Raw genomic sequence first — 22,447 nt, 5'->3', positions numbered from 1 at the left:
TTTAGAGAATGAGTTAAATTAGTCTGTGGATTTGGGTTATAGAAATGGAATCATTTTCTGGCATCTCACACCCTTGCCTCAGAGACATTTTGGGTGCCAATCCCAGATCCATGGGTTCAGTTTCTCAAAAACCAGTCGACAAATTTAGAAACAATGGCAAAATGGACTGAGGTTGTCACCATTGACCTTGAGAAAAGCATATAAAGTCTTGATTCAGCACTGGTCTGTTTATTTCTTTTGCTCTTTCCAAGGTAGGTTTTTTTCTCTCCCTTTTCCACCAATATGTTGAATGACAGGTATGAAAGACAATTTGCTGTTTTTACTAATTCTTTTCCCTTGGGGGTTATCCGTTATATAAAATGAAATATTTTAACAACAACAACAACAACAGCAACAAAACCCAGTGTATTTATAGAATGGAATTTCTCTGAGGTAAGAATTTTAACTATTTTATTTTATAATTTTTTGGTGAATAAATGTCCATCATTGCACTTAACTGAAAATGATTTGTTGACAAGTCTTGTGTCCTACTAGACTCAAATCTTGAGAGTAGAAGTCATGTGTTAATTGTTCTGGTATCCCAAGTACTTGCCAATTCTTGGCACTTATTCATTGTTCAAAATGTATTTGGTGAAATTAATTGAACAAGAACACATAATACTCCAGTTTTATTTTAGATAGGCGTATCTTTGAGTATCTATCATAATTATAATTGTACATAGTTGAAGCGTACAATTTTCCTGGGTTAAGGTCATATCAATCAGAAAAATACAAAAAGAAGGGATATACTACAAATAATACCTGGGATTTATATTATACCTCACCTTTCAGAATCATTAGATATATTTAATACAAATCGTTTATGCTGAACAATAGTACCGGCAATTCCAAACCAGGTCTTAAGCTATTCTATAGACCATGAGTCGCTCATGGTGAGGCACATTATTTTACCAGACCATGACAGTGTTCCATTGCATCTAATATTTACTCTCTGATTATGATGTTAACTTGCATTTTACATGACAGTATATTTGGCTTCAACTCTGAAGCCCAGCGATATACTAATCCTAGTTTTCTTCAGTTCTTCTTCATAGACCTGTCACAAGTGTTTTTTCCTATACTCTGCATAAAAGTGTCCATACTTTCATCCTAGCTCTACTGTCATTGGCTGGACAACTTGGGCCATGCATTTATTTTGCTGGTCCTTTTGACACTCACCTATAAATTATGGAGCACTAAGTGAGATAGCTGATATTAAAGAACTTTTAGTTCTTAAATTCCTTGGATTCAAAAATCATGGAAAAATACATTTTAAATTTCTGAACAAATACTTTTATTAGCAAATAATCTACTTATTTAAATTTTTCCCTACAAGCTCAGTTTTCTTAGTATAGTCAACCCATTGATTTTTACCCTCATCATACTCCTTTTGAACCATACATCTAGATTGTCATTTCTCATCCAACTTAGAGAATGAGGTGGTGAAGCTTTCTTAACCAAGGACGTATTATCTTTAAGGACATGTTGCATTTTGTTCAGAACCTTTTCTAACCAAGAACATGATCTATCCTACACTGGAGCTCAGCCAGAAGGCAGTACAGCATCCACGCTTAGAAGTATGAACTCAGGAGGCACTTTAATGGGCCTAATTTGTTGGTACATTCCCTACTCTGTGCAAAGGATTGGAGTCTGCTTTGCATGTAGCAGACCTAGTCCCTGCCCTAAGATTGCTTATGTTTAGTAGGAAGATAGACAATTAGATAATAATATAGAATGAAGAGTACCATGATACAACTCGAAAAGGGATCTAAGAATATGTCTAAGAGAAACACAACCTGGAGATAGAAATGTGGTCCAAAGCATGATTAGGAATCAGCCAGGGTTGAGCAACAAGGCTGAATGTTCTAGGTGGAGGTCACGTTATGTGTTAACATCCAAAGGTCAGAGAATGCTCTTGGTGCGGACCAGTGCACTAACCACGTCATGCCTGCAGGTGAAAGAGTAAGGGAGGTGGAGTAGGAATATCAGGTAGGTCAGAATGAAGAGTTCTGTAGGCCCTGTTAACATGTTGGACTTTGTCTTAAGTAAAATGTGCAAAGGCTTTTAAATAAAATAGTAATATGATTGTTATTGTATATTGTGCCTGACTTTGGATTGTCTGCTGTCAAGAGACTAATTGAGAAAGTAAAGCAATAAGCCAGGGGTAAAATGGTGATGACCTTGATCAGGGTGCTGGCAAGGGATCACAAAGATGTAGATGGTTCTGAGCAATATCTGAAGAAATAGTCAGCAGAGCTTGGCACATAACTGGTTATGAAGGTGAAGGGAGAAATAGGAATCGAGATAACTTATATTTGGAATCCAAACCAGAGACACCACTTCCTGCCTCTCCAAGTCTCAGTGTCTTTGTATAATGTGGTTATTATATATGTCCTCATAGAGCATCTGTGAGGTTAAAAAAGTTATTATATGTACAACATTTGTATACAATAAGCCCTCAGAAATGTCAACTATTCTTTGCTCCTATAAAATAGTGTTAGTACTGACATCCAGGTATTGTTTCAGGGACTTTTGGGCTTCCAGCCTTTGAGTTGCAGACTGTTTTTTAAAAAATACAATTCTAGTTGAGTGGGTCATGCCTCCATGACCTGCATTATCCATCCTGTATACAGCTCTATCCCAGCCTTTTCTATTATCAGTTGTAACAACCGATACACATCTATGTAGCCCAGCCCATCTGGATTGGGAACTCCATGAACTCTTCTTGGTCTTTTCACCCACAGAGCCTATGAGGACATATTCAAAAGGGAACACATGACAGAATCTATTCAAATGTCCTTGTCTGGCTGAATAGCAAGCAGCTGAGAGAACTGGAATTTTGATCAGAGACTGGGAGATGGGAAGGAATAGGGTACCTAGTTCTAGGCAGGATAGAAGAGCCACGGGAAACTGGGAGAGGGGAACCAGAGGAAGGAGGGAGCCAAAGAGGAGTCAGGGCAGGATTCAGGGGTGTGACCTGGATGGTTTCTACATCTGTAGTCATCACCGTAGTCACCCTTAGAGTCAGTGCTTCAATAATCAATCATTTGTATAACACTTTGACTTGCCATTTAGTTAAATTCAACATTTTAACATTTCTCTTTAAGGAGGTAAACCTGCTTAAAGTCCCTACTTTTATGGTAAGATAAAGTGCATATAAGTAAATAAAATGCAGATTTGTAGCTGTTTAAGGGGTGGTAGATTTATGCACAAAGACTAAGCTATTAGCAATTTTGTACTGAGTAAACCTTGCTGAATTGAGGCATGTGACATTATCCCAGCTGCATGAATATTAGGAGAATTCGGCCTCATCTGTCTATCCAGTAGTGCCTGTAATTAAGAGCATCTTGTGGCATTTCCCCAGATCTGTGGTGTTCACTGGGCCTTGTAACTAGATGTGCTTCACTTACTGCCTTGAGACACATGTTTCAGTATGTTGGGAATCACTTACGTGCTTGATAATTCTCTCCCTCTGTTGACATCTGGATAAATCCATTCTCATTTTCAGACACTTTGTCTTCAATTTTAATAACGGAAGAGGCTTTGTCAAGAGATTCTTAGTATTTGTTTACTCAGAGGAATATTCATATTTGCTCTTGTTACTCGCATCGTGGTTTCCCAGCAGTGGAAGACTTTGAAAGCAAACACGCATAATAACCCAACTTGATGAAGAACTCGAGTGAATCTAGTCAATTATGATGAAACCATCTTGAAAACTTGTCGGGGTTGCTAACATGAAAATAATTTAACTCTTTTAACAATTTACTTAATAGCCTCGATTTGGTTTCTGCTTACAGTCAAGGCACTAAAATGCCATGGCAGTACAGATTTCAAAGAAGGCAGTCTCTGAGTCCCCTCCCTCCAGAAATGTGTTGCCTGGCCCTGACTGAAAGAGACAAGGTTTCCTGAAGACAGATTCACTGTGGGCAGTGGCGAGAGGACTAGGGTCAGCGTGACCTCCTAGGATAGAGACACTGCCTAAGTAGATGGCACTGTTGTCTCACTTCTATCTACCCAACTGCAGCTTCACTTTGCAAATTTCCCTCCCTTCTTCCCAAAGGTAGTCTCCTCTATCATGGTTTTGTACAATTCAATCACTAAGCAATTTAGAAAGCAAAGCAACCATCCTGCATATTTAGCACAGTGTTCAAAGACTAAACAAATGCTTGGTGAATAGCAATAAAGTAGTTAACATTGATTGAAATTTTATTATGCACCAGACACTCTGCTGACTATTATTTACATACAGTCTTCACATCATCCTGGGAGAGAAATCAAGAACCTATATTAAGACAAAGACTGAGACATAATGTCTTCGTTAACGATATTGTGTAGGCAAAAACAGAAACTCACTCAAGGTAATTTAAAGTTGAGGTGGAAATAAGAATTATTGGAAGGTTATTGAAAGATATTATGGCAACCAAAGGCAGGAGTTGAATCTAGGTCTCAAGAGGTACTGTAACCAGAAAAGCTTTGGGGAACATAAGCAAGCAATCTCTCCTTCCCGCATTGCTGCTTCTTTCCCTCTGCCGATGCATCTACTGATTACTGGGCCATGGCACCCTGGGACAATGCCAGCCTCAACCCCCAGCTGTGCATCACTTTTTGCAAGCAAAAATCCCAGACTGAGGTGCCCTATGTCCCAAATCTGTATGCCAGGGAAACACAGCCTGAGTGTCTCTGATTGGATCAGGTACCCACACCTGCTGTAATCAGCAGGGCCAGGCCACCAGTGTCACCTTAGAAACATGACAGCTTGTGGTTCATGCCCGTGGATGGCAGGCACTGCTCAGAGAAGTGTGTGAGCTCAGCAGGCACTCAAAACCACATCTGCTAGAAGCGGATAAGAATCTGATCATTGCAGAATCAATAGAACTTGGTGATCAGTTGAACATGGGCATGAGAGAGAAGGAGAAATGGGAGAAGACTCTCAGGGTTTTATGCCGGGGGATAACGAGGATCAAAAAGGAACCCTTCTGATGAAATGGCAAGCAGAAGAGATGATGGAGTGAAGGATCCCGTCAAAGAACAATGTGATGAAAAGGCCTCTCATGTCATAAAAAATATAACAAAGACTAAACTAAGGTGTTAGCTGAGTGGTGAGCTGGAGTCATAGCTGCACAAACTCACCTCTTCCACTGGCTCTGCACTTCCCCTGGGCTCCCTTGTGCTGATCTTTGCCTCGTGACCACCACTGCCCCTCTACACAATGGGAAGATTTCTCTCTACAAATTTGCCTAATGCATATCCATATTTTAAGACAGAAAGAACTCCGTCCCCTGCCATACCCAACACATTCCCAACCTATCAATCTAAAAGGGTAAAGAGTGCGTTACAATGCCCATCTTTGTACACACATACATGGCCCATGTGGGCAATTGCTGTTGGGCAATAAATATATATTTAATGAGAGAATAGATGGACATTTTCAAAAAGCTTTTTACAAAATACCTGGAGGGAGGGAGAAGCACAAAAATACAATCAGCATAAAAGTAGCTAATTTTTAAACTAGAGATTTTATTCTTCAAATAACTCAATGGTTTAGACTTGAAAGTAAGATAACCAACTTGTCCCAACTTGCCTGGGACTCACCTGGTTTGAGCATTGGAAATCCCAAGTCCTGGGAAAGGATTCAGACCCCAGCTACCAGGACGGTTAGTCACCGAGGCTGATGTCACCTCTTAAATGGCAGGTGTCCATTTATTTTTTATCAAGGGCAGCTAGATTGGACCAACACGATCCTTTCCAGGTCAAGGTGAAAAGCTCACATCTCAACTGTCCCTTCCACATAAGGCCTTCCCACTCTTCATCTTTATCTTGCTATCTAGGTAACTAATATGTTTAATTCTGGAAATTGCATCATGTCAGTGCAAATGGGAGAGTGGTGGTTTATACCGACCTCAGTCTGAAAAAGTGAATGCTAGAACAGAGCAGGAGGAGCCACTTGGCTGTGCTACGAACAGAATGACAAGTCCTGTCAGTATTTAAACCTCGCTCTGAGTTCAGCTTTCTGATAGTAATGTTGTCTAAGTACCCTGTAAGCGATGGAGACAAGTAATCTGAACTTTACAGATGCCCAAAAGCTGTACCTTTATTGCTGATTTATAAATTGTCATCCCAAGTCATCAATTCCTTTATGCCTGAGGTGTCCACATGTCTCTGTTTGCTTGGGGTGGTATCAGATTATGTCTGTTGCCCAGGTTTAGTTATGAATTCCCTCTTCCACTCTCAGAAGTGTTCCTGTATGAAAAAATATGTCCAGGTTTGGATAATAAATAATATGGTCACCGTACTTATGAGCATAGCTATCTGACTCTCAGATCCTAATCATCCCCGTACAAAGTGACAAATCAAGCTCTTGGATGTTGAAAGGAACCACTGGGCCCAGATGTGAGGAAGTGACAGCAACGTGCAGACATCCTGTGCCTCACCCCTCCCTCTCCTCTGCGGTTTATCCTGCTCCCTTCTCTCTTCTGCCTCTTCCAAGTATTTACTAGCAGATAAAAGTTTACAATAGGTCTCAGAATCTCTTGACAAAAAATGCCAAAGTACCAATCTCAGATTTAATTTCCTCTCAATATATAGAGTAACTCTAACCCTAAACCTAAAAGAACTCCTTTTAAATCAGTGTTCATCTATATTTCTCTATCATGATTAAAATATACCTCCTGTTTATTTTGCAGACAAGGTTAATTTTGTATACTTCTTTGGGAGTTTGGACTCTTTCATTTTCTATTTTAAGGCATTAATATGACTGTGCTGTGACAAATGTGTTTTTCTGAAAAATTCCATATGTACAAGTTGAAACTAAAGGGACCCAGAGGATTCGTAGGGGCATTGGGTTAATGGATGCAGGAGGAGGCAGAGGAGGAAGGAGGGTTCTGATCTTTGTTTGTTCAGGGGGGTCATTTTATTGGCTTCGGTTGCCTCCCTCCGAAGAGCTGGCAGATCCTCTGTGCTCCTGGCATGTCTAGTTTCCTCCTATCTAGCACTGCTTTCTACACATACTGCTTCCTGTATTCCCTTCATTATGCTAAGTGGTCCAGACTAGCAAAGGGATTTACATAGCTGTGTGTACTGTACTTTGATGTGATTGTTTTTTCCTTGAAAGTTATAGTAAGAACTACTTTTAAAAATCTGTGGACATACACACACATGCCCACACATTAAAACAGATAGGAAGGGTATAAAGTGAAAGGTAACTGTCCCCTTCTCCCACCCATATCCTGTTCCTACTTCCTAGGTACCCATTTCTTAGGTATTCATGTATTCACCCAGGAAATTTGCACACATACCCATGCATTTATGAGTATCTTCTACACCCAAAATCTATTTTCTGAGCCCTTCTGTCTACTCTGCGGGCCACCAAGAAGCTGCACAGAGTGAGAGGGGGGAAGACACAGTTTAGTTCTCTCACAAATACGGACTCACAACTTGTCTCCCTGACTACGGCTTCTCCCTGTTTCAACCCACCACAAATGTGCTTCCAGAGCCATTTTCCTAAAATACTGCTGTCCTCGGGTCCCTGCCCAGAGTCTACAAGGTTTCCTGCAGTCTGTTTCCACATTTCTCTGCCTAACTTCCAGATCTTTTTTCATCTTGCTCCATTCACTCTATTCAAGTGTTCATTATTATTATTATTCTAAATGCTCACCTGCAGAAAAGATCAATTATATCTTCCTGTCCTGGGAATTGCTACCCTCCCTGCCATATCTGGGCATTTGTGCATGTGCTTCTCATGAGTACCTTCTTGCCTGTCTACCGTGGGAAATGCCCGCATGAACTATGGCTAGTTCTTGCATTGTGCAGGTGAGGAAACTGAACCTCAAGGTGGGGGACAAGTCATTTCCTACAAGCCACATGCTTATTTCCTGGCAGAGGTAAAACTAACTCTTAGCCTGGACCACTAGTCTTTGCTTTAAATCACACTCCTTAGATTCCAGAGAATAGTATCCATAGATGCTCCCAAGTCACCACAAGAAAAGAGCAGATGAAGTATTGTGAAATGCGTTACTTTATTAGGGGTGTTAATCCTCACCCATGTGTGAGGTAGAAAATGATTACAGTTTATTTTGGAGGGGTAGGCCATGGCACTAATGAATCCTTGAGTGGGGCGCTGGAGCTAGGAAAATTTGGTAAGTCCTTCTCTACCTGTCAACCTGTAAAGCAGGGCTGATAATAGTTGCCCTGCAAACTGGAGCAGAGTGGGCAAAGCCTAAGACTTTTGTTTTTTGTCAGTTAGAAAGAATAATCTCCTTGAAAAATAACTAAATAAAATTTTTAAAAAAGAATAAAAAGAAAGAAAGAATAATCTCTCATTTTGGACCATGGTGGCCCAGATGCCATTGCTTCTCCTCCATGTTACCAAATGGAAAGTGTGAAGATTAATGATAAAATAAGTAAAGCGTTTGGTATAGAGTGAACGAACAATCAATGACGTTAGCCCTGATGATTTGCCCAGCAGGCCAGTCCCTGAAAACCTGGAAATGTCTGAGCACAGGGGCTCCTCTGCTCACACCCACTCACTTCTACAGGAGCTCCTCTACTCACACCCGCTCACTTCCTTCACCACACCACCTGCCCCCCGCCTCCAGCATGTGCCTCCCCACGGCAGCCCTAGGCCAGCTTCCCGGATGTCTGTCTGCCAGGGGTTTTATATTCCGTCTGCTCCCAGACATTCATCTCTGCTGAGATACCTTTTCGTTCCTTTACTCTCTAGTGCTGAACAGCTCTCAAAATAACTTCTCCCCTCTGTCACCACCATCTGGCTACAATGTTCCATCTACCCTGATGCATCTAGACACCTGCAAGCCTTTCCTCCACTCCTAGCAGGGGCCCTAGTGCCTCAATTTGACGTTTCTCCATCTGGCCCAGTCTCTCGCCTGCTAAGACCAGAAGTCTGCGGTTCAGTGTTACATTATGACTTTCATGGACCCTAGGCACTTCTATCTTTGTGAATCCTTTCTTTCACAAACACACACACACACACACACACACACACACACACACACACACAAATTGAATTTTACAGCTGATTTTTTCAATTCAAAAAATTGAACTTTGGTGATGAAGACTAATATAACCCAGGCTAGATTCATTACTTTATATGTATATATAATATTTATATATTTTTCTAATTTTAAAAGAAATTAAAATACTTTTTTTGGGTCCCTAAAGGTATAATGAGTCACAGGCACTGTGCCTAGGGGGCAAATTGGTTCTGCTCGGTCAGGTGTTCCTAAGTCCCCTTTTTATCTTGAACTTGAGACCTGACAGAGAGAGGAGGAATCGAGGCAGTTTAAAAGAAGACTTAATCCTTTTGGTCTACCTCTAGTTTCTCATTTTAGTGCCCGATGCCTCATTTCCACTTTTTCTCCTTATACCTATCTCCTGCAGAGTGAACACTTTCAGCTTCCTTTAGGCCTAGCATTGGGGTGGATCACTTTAGGAAGGATGGACTTGTCAGAGCTTGGAGAGGCTGCGACCTTCCTCAGAACAAGTGAGGTAGAGCTGCTTCTGCTACAGGCCAAGGACTTCGATGGTAAGATTCATGGGGGCTGCTGGCTTCACTTTAGTTTACTGCTTCCAGGTGGCAATTGAGATAGTTGATTTGTCCAGAGGATGCATCAGTTCTGGAGTCGAACTTGCTTGCTTGGGGTGTAACCCACATCTATGGACCTCTGCCTGAGCGACTGAGGAGGTCCGAGCGCCCAGGGAAGGGATGGAGGTTTGCAGAAAAGAAGAGTGCTGGGAGGTGGTCCAGGTACAGGCCCTGCTTCCTTGCCCCTACAATGTGCTTTATCTTCCAGGAAACACAGTTATAATGCTGATACCTGCAGGAGGGACCCCAGATAAAGCCATTCTCAGAAACCTCTTAGTTGTCAGTGAAGGCCATAGTAGAGGGATGAGCCTGACACTTAGACGGGAGACTGGGCTTGTTCACTGGGAAGAAGAAAGGAAAAGACTCTGGGGAGGCAGGAGGAATAGAGGCTGTCTCTGGCTATCTTCAGAATTTACTAATGTTGGAACTTTGCCCTCTGGACATTTTCTAGGTCAGTAGGGTCACTCAGCCAAACACTAAACAAAAGATAATTGGGAGACTAACTTACCCTGATTAATAATTTCTTGGTAGTTACTGGCAAAAACAAAGGTTAATTAGGATTTAACTTCAAGATAAAGGCTAAGAGCTACAGGAAAATCTCTAAATAAATATATTCCCCTCTCGCTTTCCATGTGTAGGCTGCACAGCCATCTTCTGAAGTTCAGCTAATTGGGGATCTGGAGTCAGATTCATAGTGTAATCTAGCATCAAGCCACCTACATATCTTAATTCCAAAATTATTCAATAGCAGAACATAAATACTGACTGAGAGTTGTCCTAGTACTCCTAGTTAGTCAACATTAGGCTTTAATGTGAACAATTAGAATTCAAGCCAGTTATGTAGAACATTATATTTCCATCATAGACCAAGTCTGGATCAGTTCCCAGTTTCCAGTCATTGAATTTCATTACTGTGATTGCATTTTAAAGTAGCTAATTATAATCCATCAAATCAAATATAATAACAGAACTGTCCCCGAGGTCAGAACTGGTCATGCAGAAGCTTATCGCAGGTAGTTAGATAACGAAGAACAAGACCATGGTGATTTCAGGGAGAAAATCAAAATCGAGCCAAAGCACTAGAGATAATTCAATGATACATTTAGTAGACTCAGTCAGCACTCTAAATAATTACTTAAAATATAACAAGCACATAATTTTTAATTAATTTTTTGGCCAAAGTATTCTTCCTCCTAGAAATGTACTGACAGCAAAAAGACAAGAGTCAGCAAAAACTTTTCATCCTGCTGGGCTAGAGACAGTATAGAGGGCTTTTTTTTTTTAACTCAAGCCAAGTGAGATCAGTGTGATAAGAGTATTAGGCAAGTATTCTTGGGTTCGGATTCCCTGTGCTTGATGTCCTCTAGCTGTGTAATTAGAGCAAATCACTTCTTACCCAGCCTCGGTTTTCTCACCTGTCAGGCTGTTTAATACTTACTCTGCCAACCTTCCTCCGTGAGGACCACATGAGACAATACGTGGGAAAAACAAAGGCAATGCAGCAGGGCGATACCCCGGAAAGGAAACTAGAATTGCTGGGAGTCAGGGAGGAAGCCTGCTTTTAGAGATAAAGACAAAACACCATCTCAAAGCAAAATGTACGTATTTTTTATATAAGGACAGGTAAATAATCTACTTAAAATAAGTATAAAACTGAATATAGTATGACTCCAATTTTGATCCATATTTGAGAAAAAAGACTTGAAAGAAATGCTTCACATGGATAATAGTGGGTTTGTTGTTTATTTGTTTGTTTGAGTTACTGTACATCATGGGTGATTTTTTAAAAAAATTTCTTCATATATTTCTCTACATTAAAGTTTTCTCCAGTAAGACATGCTACCATTATATTGGGAAAGACATTTAATCATCTAAAAATACAAAATCACATAGACAAACCTCCTGAGTTTACAGATGAGAAAACTAGAGCCCATAGAAATGAGGCTGTTCTTTATATCTTGTTACTAGGAAAACCAAGACTAAAATCCAGGTGTCCTGACTCAAACCCATTGCTGTCTCCATTGCCTTCTCTGCAATTTTTTATGAATGCAAAGTATTTATAAGTTGACTGAATTCATTTGTTTCATCTTCAAAAATATCCTTGTCAGGGACTGGGCCTCAGATAAGTAAGGATCTTCGAAAATTTTTCTCTCCCAGTTTCCAGAGGTGATAAAAAAATTGCTAATAAAGAGGCAAGTGATTAACCCAATACTTGAGAGAAACAATGGGGGAAACAAAGTTAACCCAGGAGATAGAGGAAGCATCTTACAGTAATGCAGGATCTCTGATTTAGGGGGTCGGTGATAGGATTTCTTGAGTCAGTACTCTAATGACTGCCACTAATTAGTTATGCAATTTTGGACAGCTCTCTTAATCTCTTTTCTTTGGTTCTTTTCCTAAAAGGAACAAAAGGAAGGAGGGAATCTCTGCCAGGTGATACTCATGTTTTTTTCAGGTGATAACATTTGGTTTAAAATACAGTGTATTTACCTTAAACACACATAAGGTATGCAAAACGGGTGCTTTTCATAAACAATCACTTTCACAGAAATAACATAAAGCAAAATCCATTTTTGGGGAAAAAAAAGAGACCAAAAGAATAAATACAATGCCAACCCAGTATTTACAATGCAAATGACAAGTAGAAGCAAGCACAAAATCAGTCGAATGGCGATATAAAAATCCTCTGGCCCAGCAGTTTCAGTGGTGAATTGGTTGCAATCAGGGAAACGGGAGGGAGCACAGTGTTGTAGATGGTGACGGCAAGAAAGCAATGAGCAAAAAATACTTTGCAGAGACAAGCATGGTGGAAGAAGGGGCGGATGCTGCCCAATTTCACCTGTTTCTTATACATTCCATCCCCGGGTTTGTCCCTGATGAAAGCCCTGTCCTGCAGCCTGAGGCCTCCCTTGCTTTGGTTGTTCATGTGTCAGGGGCTGTGGTGGTGACAAAGTTGGCTGCAGCAGGGTTTCACCTGTGCCATGGTTCAAATTTTCCCTCTTATAGCCAAAAGTTCTCCTCTCCCCTTACCCCTATCTACTCAAGAAGCTGTAGCAAGGGACTTCTGTGAGCTTCTGCTAAAACTCACTTGGCTTTAGAAGTCTATTTCTTATTTCTCTTCTCTGGCTATCTGCTTAAGGTGGGAAAGAACCTGAGAAGATGGTTCCAGTATTTATAAGAGTTCTGGGACATTTTACCAGAAACCTCTTACTGGTTAATCATTTCGTGGAGGTCTGCTTTGCTTAGGGGTGGGTCATGGGCATGAGGAGGCTGAAGAGAGAAAAATAATGTATCTGGAAAAGTGACATGAACCAGCTACGCCGCATGACAAAAGTAACCCGTATTTCGTCTCCTCAACCCTCTCCTCTCCCTTTAATTTTACCATGTACTTCTGTTGGAAGGCTTTCATGCAAAATTAAAATTAAGGTCTAAAGAAATCCTGAAGGACAGACATGACCACTAACCTACATTTTCACTAAGTTGTAACCAGATCTAAGCAAGGTTCTTTGGCGGGGAGCTGGGAAGGGTCGGAGCACCAGGACAACCACCCAGGATCTGGGGTTGTGAGTGGGGGGTAAGTGCTGGGGTTGGGAGGAGGGGGTGAAATTTCGCAGGCAACCTTCCAGCAGCAAAATGGTGTATGATGTTCCCAGCCTCTGCTTGCCAAAATGTTTCTTATTCCTACAGTGTCATTCTGTGAGTGTCCTCGGGATGATCTTTCATGATTTTACTGAATTTTGCAATTACCTATATTGGTGATTTCAAGTCAACAAGCAGAATTAAAAGAAACAAGCTCATACCTATCAGGATGAAAGTGTCTGACATATATTGTATATAACCCATATATTTTTTTCCTCTACAGAAATGAAGACATGCTGGATTCGTGACAGCAAGAGTGCTTATGTTGAGGCTGAGGTTAAAGGGAGGGGAGATGATGGCAAAATAATTGTTGAAACAACAGATGGCAAGGTAAAGCAATCATTTTCTAAACCTCGGAAATGACTAGGTTCTCAATTTAACCGAATAATTAATATTTTCTCTAATAGTTTAATTAAGAACCTGTGGTAGGAGATGCCACAAAGAACCTTGGGAAACCTCATTCATCTTTCAGGAGATTCTCCTCTTACTACAAAGATTTAATGACTAACACTGAGTAGTAAATCAGAGTAAACTGATTGCTGGTGGTAAAGATCATTGACTCTGGAAGTCGCAACTTTTTTCACTTCTGTCATCAATGTTTCAAGTTTGTTTGTTTGTTTGTTAAGGTGCCCCTGGAGTGAACAGTGACCTAAGGAACAATTAAGCAAATTGTGTTTATAGGATCAAGAAAGAGAGGCATGCTTGGAATAAGAATAGCCGTGTCAGAGAAGCCTAGAAATGCGGAAATTGTCAGTAACGTCAAATTCTAGGGAAAGAGAGGGGGGCTTGGAGAAAACCTTTCATTTCAAAATTAGGAGGTCACTTCTGCCCTTTGAAAGAGAAGGTTAGAGCAAGTGTTGGGGCATAAGCTAGACTGTGTGGGGTCATAGAAGGAATATGTAGTAAAAGGCTGTAACAGTCCCACCCCTCTCAACTCAATTATGTTAGGCACCCAGGTGAGAGGCTTGCCTCTTCTGGACACAGTCTCTGAAACTACTTTCTTGTCAACAGTATTGAAGGTGATTTATAAATATGGTTTATTTATCATTATAATTTTCAAAAGAAATCCTAGGACTAAGAGCATGAAAGCAATACATTAGTGACATAGAAAGAGGAGTCTAAAGATAGTTAGTTTTGTCCTGTTTTTCCACCATAACATGGAGGTCCCATTACCAAAGTCCCACTCTGCATATCCCTGGCTCCAGGCTTCCTCTTTTTGCTATTAGAAGCGACTCCAATTCCAATCACTATTGGTCTTTATAACAGTAACAGAGGCAATAAAGCCAGTGGATATAGAGTAATACTTATGCAAGAATATTGGTTGTGTTCCATCAAAGAGAAGAAGTCCTGGGAATACAAACACTGAACAGACTTAAGAAAGGGGGGGATTACTGTTGGAACAGTGTCAAAGAAGACTGTGGGTGGAAATTGGATTAAGAATACAGAGAGTCTGAGAACCTTTGAATAAGAAATTATTACCAACTTGAAATCAGCTAATGCTAACATTTATTAATCAAGGGAAAGGGTTATAGGAAATTGTGTTAGGAAACTTCTGAGAGCAACTCTACGCAATTATTTGATAGTGGCAATATATTAATATGTATGAAATGATCAATATTTATTTAATACCTACCATATCCCTAGCTTGTGATATGTCCTTTAACAACTATAGAAGAAGACATTAAAATGTCTTCTTTAGGTGCTTATAAGCTATTTGGGAAATACTCTAACATAGTCAATTATTAAAATATATACAAGTTAACTCTTCCTAAAAGCAGCCAGAGGTGATCTATGAAAATAATTCACTACTCACTTGACCCAGAAAACCCCACAAAATCATGCAAATCAAGAGGTTCAAATCTTTGTATTTATGGACACTCATGAAACTGCCCAGTCCATCAAGAATATGCATATTCAAAAAGTCACCAAGTACCTGAAGGATATCACTTCACCGAAGCCACGTATGCTATTTTCTCATTATAATGGTAGAGCTAGTAGATGTGCCCAGGCCAAATGGTGGGGCTGGACTCAGGGTCTGTGGTCCCCAAAAGAGTGCAGATTTTTTGCTGGACAAAATCAAAAATAGAGTAATACTGAACTTAAGGGTGTAGATGTAGATTCTCTGATCACTGAGCACATCCAGGTGAACAAAGCTCCCAGGATGCGGCATAGAACCTACAGAGCTCATGGGCAGATGCACTCCGACATGAGCTCTCCCTGCCGCATTGAGATGGTCCTGCTGAAAATGAGTAGGTTGTTCCTAAACCAGTAGAGGAGGCTGCACAGGAGGAAAAGCTATCCCAGAAAAAACTGAGGAAACAAAAATTATGGCCGGGGAGTAAATCCAGCATAAAATAAATACTAACAAAAGATAGATGATAGATAGATAGATGATAGATAGATAGATAGATAGATAGATAGATAGATAGATAATAGATAGATAGGTAGATGAGCTTATAATATTAAGATAGTACAGGTTCTGTACCTGGTAAAAGACTTTATAACAACAAACTGAGGGAATTGGGGAAGGTTTGAGGACGAGAATACATCTTGAGCTAAGTCTGAAAGTATGTCTGCTCCTTGGTTTCTTCTTCTAAACTTCCAGGATATATCGAGATATCTTGAGGGGTCAAATCATACTTACTCTACTGTGGGCACTCTCAGAGGTGGTCCAAGCCAGTGAGGAACTATAGGATTAAAGCGCTGCAATTTAGAAAATTTTGATTCAACAAAAATGCTTTTTTAAACTTCATCTTTGGGCGAGAAACACACGTGGGCAAGAGGAGCAACCTCTTGCATTTCTTTCATCAAGGTTGGTGTAACTTCTCCTGGCTCTATCCTCTAAGGAGGCATCTTCTTGACTCTGAAAATTCTTTGTGATACACGACAAAATAAATAAGTACAGATAAAATAGGGAAGTAAATCTTAAATTTTTCTCTCTGCAGAGTCTGTGTGTCGAGGAGGAGGAAGTTCAGCAGATGAACCCTCCACGGTTTGAAATGACTGAGGACGTGGCAGCGCTGACTCACCTCAATGAAGCCTCCATGCTGCACACCCTGAGGAGGCGCTATGACCGTTGGATGATCTATGTTCGTGTATAGGCTTTGCTGCTGAAACTTGGTCTCAGCAATGTCTCAGCCCTCTCATGGGTGAAACACATCGAATTTAAGCCTAGTCACATGGAGAAAACCTTTGAGGAATGCCCACAGGAAGGGTCCTTATGTTAGCATTTCCCAGTTATATTTTGTCAGCATTAATATCCCTTCACAGAGTTGTCCTGCTAAAGTAAAGGCGTGAGGCTCGGAACCTGATAGACCAGGGTCCCAATGCCAGCTCAGTCACACCTGTAGGTGTTAGGTTTCCTATCTTCCTGAAGTCACTTTTACGGTAGAGTGGGATAATGCTTGTCTCTCCGCTTGGAGAATTTAGTAAAAGAATATAGGTAAAGCCGGTAGTTCAGTGCCTACTACCTCCTTTGTAGTAGGCAGTGCCCGTCCCTCAAAACAGAATTTTTTTCCATCCTCATTAAATTGGAGAGGGTTGGTTGCTGAGATTTTTATTTACTCAAAACCTATTCAGCAGAAGCAGCGCTGAGAAGATTAGGCTAAGATGATGGCATTTGGGACCCATTACTGTGGAAGCCTTGACATGCAGCCAGCCAGCTTGCTCCTTGGCTCTCTGATTTACTGTGTGACTATATGTGTCCCTGGGACGCTGTAACAAAATTACCACGCACCGGGAGGCTTAACACAACAGAAATTTATTTTGTCATGGTTCTAGGGGCCAGAGTCCAAAATTGAATCAGCCGAGTTACACCCCCGCGGAGCCTCTGGCGGGGAATCATTCCTTACCTCTTTCAGTTTCCGGTGGCTATGGGCATTCCTTGTGGCTGGGTCACTCCAGTGTCTGCCTCCCTCTTCACATCGCCTTCTCTTCTGTGTGTCTCCACTGGAGTTAAGATCCATCCGGATACTATCTTGAGATCTTTAACTTAATTACATCTGCTAAGATCCTTTTTCCAAATGAGATCATATTCACTGGTTCTGGGGATTAGGGCACCGACCTATCTTTTGTGTCCTGGATGCAACCACGACAATGACTGAATGATTCACAGGATCTGTTCCCCCTCAGAGCCTTAACTTCAGGTTCTTAATCTTGCTGAGGAAGAGTCCCTCCTGCAGGCCTGCTATTAGTTGGTATCTTCTCCATCTGAAAGGTGTTCATGTCAGACCTGGGAGTCCTTAGGTTCTCCCAGGGGAAGAGGTAATCCCAAATCCTGCGGTTACCCTACTCTGGTTTGGTCTCTTCCTTGTTAGAACTTCCCTTCTCTGCAACAATCCAAAAGCTCTCCCCTTCCAGTTCTTTTATAAATCAATATTTGAGCAAATGTTACGTGACAGTGAAAGAGCAGATAATCCTGGAAGTATTTCTAACTTGTTTTCTGAAATCTTTCCTGAACCTCCCTCAGACATATTCGGGCCTCTTGTGTGTGAGCATAAACCCTTACAAGGGCCTTCCAGTGTATCAGCGAGAAGTGGTAGCCGCCTACAAAGGGAAGAGGCGATCAGAGGGCCCCCCTCACATCTTCGGTGTGGCCAATAACGCCTTTCAGGATATGCTTCACAGTAAGTGACTGCCCTACAAAATGAAAGATAAAAATATCTGATCTACTTTTTCTGTGTCACTTAGAGGCACGTAGGCATTGTAAGTGGAACATGGCCTTTACAGTTACTTAATCACTTGAAGCCTCTTTTTCTTTCTGGATAAAACTCGGGCAAAATAGGGCCTACCTCCTAGGGTTATGAGGACGATTAGTTCACACATCAGATTAAGTGAGATAATGCATTGAAATGGTCAGCCCAGTGGCAGGCCCAGAGTAAACCCCCTGTAGGTGGCCACTTTGATTATACAAAATGCCTGCTAGAGTTTCTGGCATAAAGAAGTTTTTCTGTAGCTATTATTACACCATGCTTCTTAAAAGGCTTAAAATGGCAAAAATGTCAACCATTTAGTCAGTTGCTATTTGTATTTGGAGCAAGAAAATAGGCCTAGAACTCACATGTTCTTATGACTTGCATAGACATGGGCAGGAAAAAAATCTATTTTACTCTGTACAATTTAAACATCCCCCCCAACTATATACAGAGCAAATCCCTTTCCTTATTACCTGACTCTAAATTGCAACCAAGGGAATTTTGAATAAGTTTATGCCCATACATAGCAGCTCTGGCAGAAGGATGTTCTGACATTTTCTTCTCTTTTGTAGATCAAGAGAATCAGTCTGTAGTCTTCACGTAAGTGTTTGCCTTGCTTTTTCTTTTTGACCAGCAGTGAGAGTTTCAATGGAAACAGACACCTACATTTCACTAGGACAAAAACACAAATTTGCTGTCCATGAATTGTTTGGTCTTTAAATACAGACTATGTTCTGGGAAGGAATAAGGTACTGAGGAAATTGCTCCAGGTATGGTACCAGCCAGGCTGCCTCCATCATTTCAGATCTTTTAGAAACCACAGTGCACAAGCTGGTTTTAATCACCTTTTTGATAGAGAAAACTTCCCTGCCCAGATACTTTTCAAAGGCCTCTAGACTGGCTAATTAGTCAGAGAGACTGAAAATCCAGTGGGGATGACCATGAAACTGATGATGTTATTGTAGCAGCCAGATTGGCGCAGGCCAAGGTACATGAAGTAGTAGGAGCTAAAAGATGGTGAGGCTTGGATGGGCAAGAAAGAAGGGTGAGGAGGAAGGAAGGAAAGCATGCAATGATACAATATGTATGCTAGTTTGGTTGGAAAGGGCATCTCATCTGGCCAGGTGAACTGTTAGTGTAGTGGCTGAGAGGATAGGCTGAGACTCAAGAGGCTGTGAAATGCTGAAGTCCCTGCTCTTCCTATGCAATGATGATGCACCCTGTGTACTGAGCTCTCCATTTGCTTCAGCCATGCCAATAATAATAATATAACAACAGCATCTCAGAATCTTAGAGCTGAAAGGGCAGTTAGAGTTCAGCCCTTTGCAGAGAGGATAGGCTACTTTCTGGAGTTCTATATGGAGAAAGGCAGGCCTTGATCCTTTGACACTTTGGGCAATGAGCCTGTAAGTTTAGCATTGTGTTCTCCCCACATTACAAAGTTAGCTGGTTCCCAAAGGTAAAAGGGAAGTCTGGACCCCAGCTGCCTGGTGAACTGAGTGGTAGGCCCTCTTCTGAGGGAGGTGGTTAGACCTGGCCGTGAGGTAGCCGCAATATATGAATTTTTTTTCTGGTAATGAGAAGACCTACCTCTAATTAGCAGTGGTACTCTTTAGCCTTTTGTTAACAGGACCATGAGGCATAGGCTTCTTGTTTTTATAAATGTCTTTGATATTTACAGACTTTTTTTTAATGCTGTTTTTATGGCCTGACCTGTCCTCCCCCTTCTCCCAACCAATGAAATGTCTGCATCTCCTTCAAATTCCCTCATAAGTTCCACTTTTCCATAAAATTTTCCCTTCTTGTGTTAGACTATATGGTTGAAATTATTTAACTTTCATTGCATTTATAATCAGAGCCTGTTAACTGTGCCATCGAATTTCTGATTGTAGAGGAGAATCTGGTGCGGGAAAGACTGTGAACACCAAGCACCTTATCCAATATTTTGCCACCATTGCGACCATGGGACAATCAAGGGAAAAGCCAGTAAGTGTTCACACACCTTGGCAAAACAGGTGAGGTGGTCCTACCCACTGATCACAGAGGCTGTGCCCTGACCTCTGACAGGGAAAAACGAGGGGACAAGAACCACAGAACAGTTAGAAAACTATAGAAAAGTCTCTTTTTTTTTGCCCATTTTTTTCTTCACCTCTTGAGAGAGTCATCAATGGCTCCATGTACCATTATTGGGTTATCCCTCAAACATGAAATTATATAAGTTGTTTCAGATCTGCTTCCAGGGGTATTTACTGGTCAACTATTTGTCAATTGGACCATCTGAAAATTGGGCACTTAAGATTCAAACCACCTTTCTTAAAGGCTAGGGTCATCAGTGCCTTGAAGAGCCACTTTTGATATTTCCAAATTCCTTTAGCTAGGGTGAGCTGGTTGTGTGTGCCAAATAGAAGTCTGCTTCCTTTACCACTAACATCTGGATCAAATCTCAAACACCTGATGGGTATAGCCTCAACCTAATCACTTCCCATGTACTGAAAACTTAACCATCTCTCTCTAGTCAATTATCTGTATCCTTGATGATTTTTTAAGTTTGCTTACTTCGTTCAGCTTCATTAACAGGTTGATGGACTTCATAATAATTTGAAGATAACTACACCATGGAAGATGGTATGCCAAACAAAATTAGATAATGCTGAGTGGAACTCAAAACAAATGACTTACTGAGCTGTTAGAGCTTCACAACTTTCTGCATCTGACATTGTTAGTTCACTTTTAAAGTTCAATCCTGGTTGTTTTCTGCTGTTTTTGCAAAGTAAGAAGTATATCAAAATAGCAATTTAGTCCAGTTTTCAAACCATGAAAAGTTTCTTTTCCAGTCACCAAATCCCTGAATTTGATTGACTTCCTTAAATATCATTGAACCCTATTAGCTAAGACTTCATTTTTGCACACATTTTAGGTTGTTTGGCGTGCATTTGTTTGTTCAGTCTAGCCATTGAGCCATATGATAACACAAAACACATAGCACATAACAGTTTTATAAAAATATTTGCTCATATAGCTCTTTTACTTATTTAAATAAAAGTATACCCATGATACTTTACAGGAGACATAGTATTTGTAAACCTGTAAACTTCTGAGTAACATATACTATGTAATTCACCCCATAAAATAGACCTTTGAAACTGAAAAACGAAAGCCATTGCAGTTTGGGTACCGAATGGTCATTCAGACTTGCCGTGTGTAGATGACCAGCTTTGGTCCATCAGCCTAAGCACACATCGTTCAAGTTCAAGATCAACACCATCACAAGTCTTTGCTTGACATGGATTTCTAGATCACTTAGGAAAGTTAGGAAAGAAAAACGTAATTTAATAATGCCAAGAGTGTGCTGTATTACCTTAGGATAAAATTTCAGATGTGTGGATAGATGGGAAGAGAGTGAGATTAACAATGGGGGGAAATATATGGAATGAAATTTAAAAGTAGGCTATGGTATTTGTTGTTTATTCTGTAAAATATCCATTTTCTTTTCCTACTCAAGCCAATGCCAACTAAAAGAGAAGTATTTCAAATAAATGAGCTCCCACATATATTCGTAGGGGCATTTTATATTGTCAGTGTCTCACTCATTTATTTTTATGAGTTCCCTTACCAAAACAACATTTCATCACCAAATTTGGCATCAGTTTATTTATTTTTTAATCCTCACCCATGTTGCTGGCTCACTGATTTTAAAGAGAGAAGAAGGGAGGGAGAAAGAGAGGAAGAGAAACATCGATGTGAGAGAGAAACTCCCATTGGTTGCCTTTCATTTGCACCCCAACTGGGGACTGACCCTGTGACCCAGGCATGTGCACTGACTGGGAATCAAATTTGTGACCCTTTGGTTCGAGGGACAAGGCTCAACCAACCAAGCACACTGGTCAGGTCTGGAAGCAGCTTTGACTACTGGTTATCAGAGCAAGAATGGGGTTTGACCTGGGAATGGAGGGTGTGCCACAGTACAGAGTTCTGCTAAAAGCTTCATCAGTCTTACTTCTCTCCCCTGCACCCCAGGGGACTTTAGAAGATCAAGTCAAACAAGTGAATCCTATCTTAGAAGCATTTGGAAGTGCCAAAACCCTGAGAAACGACAACTCCTCTCGTTTCGTAAGTAACACAACTGAGCAGCATATGAGTCTGTAATTTTTAAGTAAATGGTAAGATTCATGTCTGAGCACATAGGTATGGAGAAAATTTCTAGCGCATCAAAGATTTTTTATTGAAGTTTATAATATTAGATTCGTCAAGAAATTTAACCAGTAGTATCATGAAAACAATTAAGACTACATAAAAGTATGTACCTGAGAAGCTTCTACTATTTTGTCAATTTCAGGAAGAAAATATTTATTTTAATAGTTTCAAATTTCTTTTCATTACCAGTAGTAGGGAAGCTTACCTAGCAAATTCTATCATGTTTTATATTTTATCATATTTTAAAACTTTGAAAGTACTTTCTTCTTCATAGTTTCCT

At 40.7% G+C, this 22,447-nt stretch overlaps 1 protein-coding gene across 1 annotated transcript in view; it reads left to right on the top strand.

Moving 5' to 3' along the window:
• The first annotated feature begins 9,450 nt into the window (after window positions 1–9,450).
• MYH15 (myosin heavy chain 15) overlaps window positions 9,451–22,447 on the top strand; it is a 135,827-nt gene continuing 122,830 nt past the window's right edge. Inside the window, exons 1-7 of the mRNA XM_037148869.2 lie at window positions 9,451–9,580; window positions 13,503–13,609; window positions 16,225–16,368; window positions 17,748–17,904; window positions 18,546–18,573; window positions 19,866–19,959; window positions 21,991–22,083. Of these exons, the coding sequence (XP_037004764.2) occupies window positions 9,493–9,580; window positions 13,503–13,609; window positions 16,225–16,368; window positions 17,748–17,904; window positions 18,546–18,573; window positions 19,866–19,959; window positions 21,991–22,083 (711 nt within the window). The 5' untranslated portion in view covers window positions 9,451–9,492. The remainder of the gene's footprint in view (window positions 9,581–13,502; window positions 13,610–16,224; window positions 16,369–17,747; window positions 17,905–18,545; window positions 18,574–19,865; window positions 19,960–21,990; window positions 22,084–22,447) is intronic.

Source organism: Artibeus jamaicensis, unplaced genomic scaffold (assembly GCF_021234435.1).
Source record: "Artibeus jamaicensis isolate MK-2021 breed Jamaican fruit bat unplaced genomic scaffold, CSHL_Jam_final contig_3126, whole genome shotgun sequence".
NCBI lineage: Eukaryota > Metazoa > Chordata > Mammalia > Chiroptera > Phyllostomidae > Artibeus > Artibeus jamaicensis.
This window is presented reverse-complemented; position numbering and strand designations above follow the sequence as displayed.